The sequence below is a fragment of the Nannospalax galili genome, unplaced genomic scaffold (assembly GCF_000622305.1).
Source record: "Nannospalax galili isolate Female #2095 unplaced genomic scaffold, S.galili_v1.0 scaffold384, whole genome shotgun sequence".
NCBI classification, from domain to species: domain Eukaryota; kingdom Metazoa; phylum Chordata; class Mammalia; order Rodentia; family Spalacidae; genus Nannospalax; species Nannospalax galili.
Window position 1 is genome coordinate 3,343,966 of NW_008352648.1, and position 6,247 is coordinate 3,350,212.

The following is a 6,247-nucleotide window of genomic DNA, read 5'->3' on the forward strand; positions in this document are numbered from 1 at the left end:
AGCAGGAAGGGGCCAGCGAGCGCGGCCCCACCCCGCGGCCGGCCGAGCCTATCGCTGGGAGTGCGGAGCGCGGATAAATGTAGCGCCGCGGCGCGGCCAGCCAGCTCTGCCCGGGGCTGAGGCCGAGCCATGCAGTTCCCGCACCCGGGGCCCGCGCCCGTGGGGGTGCCGCTGTACGCGCCCACGCCGCTGCTGCAGCCCGCACACCCCACGCCCTTCTACATCGACGACATCCTAGGCCGCGGGCCCGCCGCGCCCACGCCCACGCCCACGCTGCCGTCCCCCAACTCCTCCTTCACCAGCCTCGTGTCGTCCTACCGGCCCCCCGTGTACGAGCCCACGCCGATCCACCCCGCCTTCTCGCACCACTCGGCCGCAGCGCTGGCCGCCGCCTACGGCCCTGGGGGCTTCGCTGGCCCCGTGTACCCCTTCCCGCGGACGGTGAACGACTACACGCATGCCCTGCTCCGCCACGACCCCCTGGGTAAGGTGGCCGCATCCACACGGGGCCCAGCCTCGCGGTGGCCAGCGAGGAAGGCGCCACCCGGCAGGTGGCAGCTCCCGGGAGGCGGCGGGGACAGGCAGTGGAAAGTTGTGGCCAGGGCTGTTGGAGAGCGGCTGTCGGACGCGCGCGCGGGGACGGGAGGGGACAGCCGGATCCTGACCGCACGGTGACTCAGATTGGTTTTCCTGCATCATGCAAGCGTCGGGGCGTGTGGAGCCGGGAGAGACCTGGGGCACCCGGGCTACTGGTGGAGGGCAGCCCTGGCCACGCGTATCGCCCGGGGTGGGCTCCCGCCGCGAGGGGGACCGGGAAGAAGGTGTCCAGGCGCCCCGAGGCTGGCCCCTGCAGCGCTGGGCTAGCCGAGGGCCGGGTAGTTCCTGGGCTGGGCTTGGTTCAACAAGCTTGTGTAGTGAAAGAGCCTGACCCTTTCCGTTCATACAGGAAACCTTGAGTTTTCGATAGGAGTAAATCTGGTTTCAGAAGCTGTTAAGTGTTTTCCTGGCTGCATGAAGCAGACCCTTCCCCCGGAGCAGTGCACACTGCTGATTATTTTATCGACATCCTCAATACAGACAAATTCAGGAAACACTCGACTTCTGATAGCCAGGATCCGTTTTTCTGATATTGTTCATTTCCTCTGTGTGGGATGTGACTTTATGGCAGCTAAAATAACCAGTTGCTTCCTCTCTGCCCCTCCACCCCCCTTTGGAGGCTGTTTTGCACCAGTCTGAAGCCTGACGCAAGCAAAATCTCGAAAAACAATGCCAGCTTTCAAAACGTTTAGGTGCAGGGCTGCAGTCGCACCGACGGACGGACTGACGGACACCTCTTTGGAGTAGGAAAGTGCAGACCACAGACAGACGCCAGTTAGAAAAGGGCAACGGAGACACATGGACTGCATAGAATGTTCGGGGCTTGTCCCTTCAGTGTACCAACTGAGAAATAAGCCTCAGTGACAGGGCTGAGGGTCTTTCCCCTTTCCGAGGGAGAATGGGAGGGGAACCTCGACAGGGACCACCAGGGTTTAACACCAACTCTTTGGGCCACTTCAGTGGAGAACTTGGAGGAAATTAACATTTCAATGAAGTAGCATTTCGGTGCCTCGAGCGCAGCCTGCCTTCACCGAGCGCAGCCTCACCGCTCCAGAGATTTGGGTGTTGTAATTTTGTTTTTTAAAAGGATATCGTATTTGTATTTTTAAATTCCAGCCTGCAGGTTTGTTGGCGGGCCCCAGAGTGGCTCTGTTCTCCTGTGGAACGGGAGCAGGGTCCTCCTGGGGCCGGGCCCAGGGCAGACGTTTCACAGAGCGCGCCCTGGGTTTCTTTGGGTTACTGCTGGGACTGAGCAGGAGGAAGCAAAGGGTTTTTTTTTGAGACAGACCAACAGGAAACACATTGACGGAAATGTTGCCATAGCCCACGGGGTGGCTTTAACTGGCCGCCCCCGCAGTGTGAAATCAGAGGAGGCGGCGGCGTGCAGTGGCCACGATTGGAGGCCCCACGCAAGGCCTATCACGGGCACCCGAGCAGTCAAGCCTTGGGAAGTGGAGCAGCCTCGTTTCTCCCCTAAATGCGCACACTTGTGCATCAAGGGAGATGACTTAGCGGTACAAAACGTTGTGCATAAATACAAGAGCGTCTGGTGAAAGAAAGTGACGGTGTTTTAAGTCTGATGGATTCTTTTGGGGTCGAAAGATTTTGTTTTTGGTCATAGGTGTGATGGTCAGTTGTGCCATGTGTCTGAGTCCAGGAGTGGTTTGTGTGCTAGTGCAGGGTAGCTGACCTTGGCTCTGTATATGTAATGTGAACAAGTCTTAAGAGACCTTCCCCATTGTGTCACCTAGGACCACGTAGGTGTGGGGACTGCCCACGAGGCTGCAGGGCCATCACTAATCACTCTCCTCCACAGGCAAACCCTTGCTGTGGAGCCCATTCTTACAGCGGCCACTGCATAAAAGGAAAGGCGGCCAGGTGAGATTCTCCAACGACCAGACCATCGAACTAGAGAAGAAGTTCGAGACTCAGAAATACCTCTCCCCCCCTGAGCGCAAGCGTCTGGCCAAGATGTTGCAGCTCAGCGAGAGACAGGTAGGGTCCTCGATGGGGTCCTCCACCAGCGGGCAGTCTTCAGGGGCAGAAGAAGGCCTAGGAGGGCCGAGAAGCCACCTTGCCTTCTAGCATATTCTGATTCTGCCCATTTAGAGGGCTGGTCCTTGCCACATCTCCAGTCGACTTTCCCTTCCTCCCCAGATCCCCTGGGATCTGCTGCTCTTGGCAAACTTGCTTTCTTTCCTGTAGGTCAAAACCTGGTTTCAGAATCGGCGGGCTAAATGGAGAAGACTAAAACAGGTATCGACATGATTCTGTTTCTATGGAAATAAGTATTTGTATCACGTTATCTCAATGCTAGACCTGTTATGGGTTGTATGCAAAAGTTATTTGAGAGACTATTTAACCTCTTCACCTTGATTAAAAAGGCAAATAGCCCCTCTGAAATTCAGGATGAGTTGCTCAGGTGACAGTAATGCTAAAAGCACCTAATGCAGTTCCTGTATCAGTTATGCCTGGGTTTTCACACACTGGCCAGTAAAACTCCAGGTTAATTGTTTTATAAACCCCATATGTTGTTTATCTAATTAACGCAGGAAAGATAAAGTAATTGAGAGTAAATGACTTAAGCAGTTATCTTTGGGAGAAAATTGTTTCTTTTATTTACATAGCCATAATAAAACCGGGCAGGACTCAAGGGTAAATATAAAGACACAAACACCTTTAAGTCTTGTTTGCACTGTTTTTTTTTTTAAAGAATTAAATATCAAAGTTATTTTCCATCTATTGCCAACCCTTAAGAGGAGTATAAAACATGTAAGAAAATATCCACTAGTATTTTGGAAAGTAGTTTGAACTTTCCAACAGTCATTCTTTCAGTGACCTTGTTAATGTAATATGTGATAAAAAGTAAAGACTAATTCAATTTCTAAAGAAGTTCTGTTGACTCTAAGCTGAAAATTTGTTTTTGATGTCCCAGTCTGGATATTTCCAAAGTTATCTGAGAACTGCTGAGTTCTTCATTTGTCAACGCAGACACTTATAAATAACAGTACATATATTGGAACAAAATAATTTTCAAAATGGGGAAGTTTAATGTGTATCTTAAAATATATTGATCATTATCTTTTCATTTAAATTGATGCTATGGCAAAGAACATTTTAAAACAAATTTCCTTAATTTCATTGTTCATAAATAGCTGAGGATTTCTTCTCACCAACCTTGTGAATCTATTTGTTACATAGTTGCAAACTATGAATATATTTTATAGTCTGCATTAAAAAAAATCCCAGAGTATAATTTTTCTGCATAATGTTTACATTGATTTTTAGACAAGCGCAGGCTTAAACATTCACTCACTTAGTTCTTGCTCAAAGGCCTGGTACTTGTGTCCCAATGACTTATAAAATAGTACTTTCTATGTAATATGGGAATTGCTTTTTCAGAAAATTTCCCTCGATTTTAAGCAAACTTGCAGTCTCCTCAGATAGCAATATTATTATAGTTCTGTGATTTTTCTTTCCCATGTTTTTGTTATTTGGTGTATATTTGGTGTGTGCTCATAAACTTACTCCAGAAAATGAGTGAGAAAAGATCTATGCCAGTGATTTGGAAACTTTCTTAATTTACCATATAACTTTTCATTTTATTTTCTTTTTTTGGGGGGGTGGGAACAGTGGGGAATCAAACATCTGGGCCTACAATAAACCAAGCCATTAACACTCTTACTTTTAAAATGTCTGGAAGACCCTGTTATTTGGCAGTATTTAAAGAATGAAGTCTGAACCTCTGAACTGAACCCAGCTTTTCGACCCTAAATTTAAGGATCTTGGAACCAGGGGGTCTGTATGAAGTGTTCAGTTATAGAATGCATTTTACCTGGTGACCAGTGTATGTGCTCTCCATGTGACCTACTTTCCCCTCTTTCAAATAGAGAAAGAATCACAAGCATGTATTTTTCAAATGAAAAGATTTCTGCTGAAAACAAATTTATAAGCATGTAAAAGGCTGAAAAGACATTTTGATATTTCTCCATATTTTATGATCCTGTCAATCTGCATTTTCATTCCTTTTATTCAGGAAAACCCTCAAGGCAATAAAAAAGATGAACTGGAAAGTTTGGACACTCCCTGTGACCAGGGGCAAGACTTGCCCAGTGAACAGAATAAAGGTGCCTCTTTGGATAGTTCTCAATATTCACCCTCTCCAGCTTCCCAGGAAGACCTTGACTCAGAGATTTCAGAGGATTCTGACCAGGAAGTGGACATCGAGGGTGACAAAGGCTACTTTAATGCAGGATGATGACCACTGGCAAGGACATGTTCAGAAAACTGGACTTGCAAATAATATTTTGTTTCAGAGACTCTTCAAAGAGAAACTAGAAAATTGTTTGAGAGGAAGAAATCGATTTTCTGGTGTTCTGGAAACCTAAATATTTGGTGCACTGGCTAATTAACAAACATACAATGAAACCTTAATTTTGACTTAACATATGATATCTATTCATGGATTTTTAAGTTGTTTTGATAAAGTGACTAAATTTCTCCCCATTTTAAGAAGTAAATTGTTTTTATTTATGAAAAGTAATTTTGAACTTTTGTTTAAATTATAACTTTAAAGATTTTAGTAGGCTGTTGAGTAACTTTTCTATAATCTGTATCTATAGTTCAAGTTCACAGTGCTCCTTAAAAAAGGGGCCCACATATTCGGTGCCTTGAATACTTTAAAAGGACACATTCTTGACTTTTACATGACATTCTTACACTGCTGCCTTAAATCCAAAGCCATTTTGGAGCCCTTGGCTCAGGGGTGTGTATTCTTGTAAGCAAGATAAGTTGATAAGATTCAAATGCTGGGTTGTGCTCTGTCAGCACCTCTGACCATGGTGCATTCCTACAGGCAGGGAAACTGACTCATTCATGACTAAAATTAATCTCACATGAAGTAAAAATAGCAGGATAATGTAAGTAGATTGTAGATACTGTGTTTTATAGAAACAATGTCTATAATGTGTATATAGAATTATTCACTGTAAAAACATGGCCGAAATGATGTGTGTTTTTCTTAATGAGTTTACTTGCCTATAAATTCATCCATGGGGCAAATCACCCTGTCAGACTAGTCATTCTTTGTTAAAAAACCTAAACACATCTCTAGAAGTGCTTCCGGATGCAGGGCACAGACCTGGACCCTGGCTTCTAGGGTCCTGGGAGCACAGCCAGCGAGGAGGCTTAAAGAGCCCAAGTTTGGCCCTTTCTTTGGGGGGTGTTTGCTGGGCATGAAGCAGGGCCATTTCGAGCCTGGAGAAGAGCCTGGAGCCGCCAGAGCGCCATCGATTGGTGTGAAGGCCGCCGTCCTTGACCCATGTGAGTCAACACTGCATCATACCTGGCGGGGCTCAGGAGCCTTGGAGCCCCCGCTGTACTGTGCCTGGTGCCTGGTGAGCGAGGCGGGCGGGGTTGGAGTGCTGGGAAGCGCTGGAGGAGTGGGAGGTCAGGTTCACACTGTGTTGGAAGTTGAGTCCCCTGCAGCGCAAGTCAAACTCTGAGTTCTGATTTGGAAGGTCTGGGTGGGAGCGGGAATTTGGATTTCACAAGTGCTCTGGGGAGATTAAGCCAATGGTCCTGAGATCAGTTTTCGAACCATTGATCTAAAATGCTGGCGGTTGGGAAGAGGTAGGGTCCGCATTCCTTT

General features: G+C 47.4%; 1 protein-coding gene across 2 annotated transcripts in view; it reads left to right on the top strand.

Annotated features, from left to right (window-relative positions):
* The window catches only part of Hhex (hematopoietically expressed homeobox), a 6,489-nt gene extending 828 nt beyond the window's left edge, over window positions 1-5,661 (top strand). Inside the window, exons 2-5 of one of the 2 annotated variants that reach the window (XM_029554348.1) lie at window positions 303-484; window positions 2,414-2,592; window positions 2,803-2,853; window positions 4,634-5,661. In XM_029554348.1, coding sequence (XP_029410208.1) covers window positions 303-484; window positions 2,414-2,592; window positions 2,803-2,853; window positions 4,634-4,855 — 634 coding nt within the window. In that variant the 3' untranslated portion in view covers window positions 4,856-5,661. Of the gene's footprint in view, window positions 1-23; window positions 485-2,413; window positions 2,593-2,802; window positions 2,854-4,633 lie in introns of those variants that run through there. The other variant, XM_008849622.3, reaches the window with a different exon arrangement.
* The last annotated feature ends 586 nt before the right edge of the window (window positions 5,662-6,247 follow it).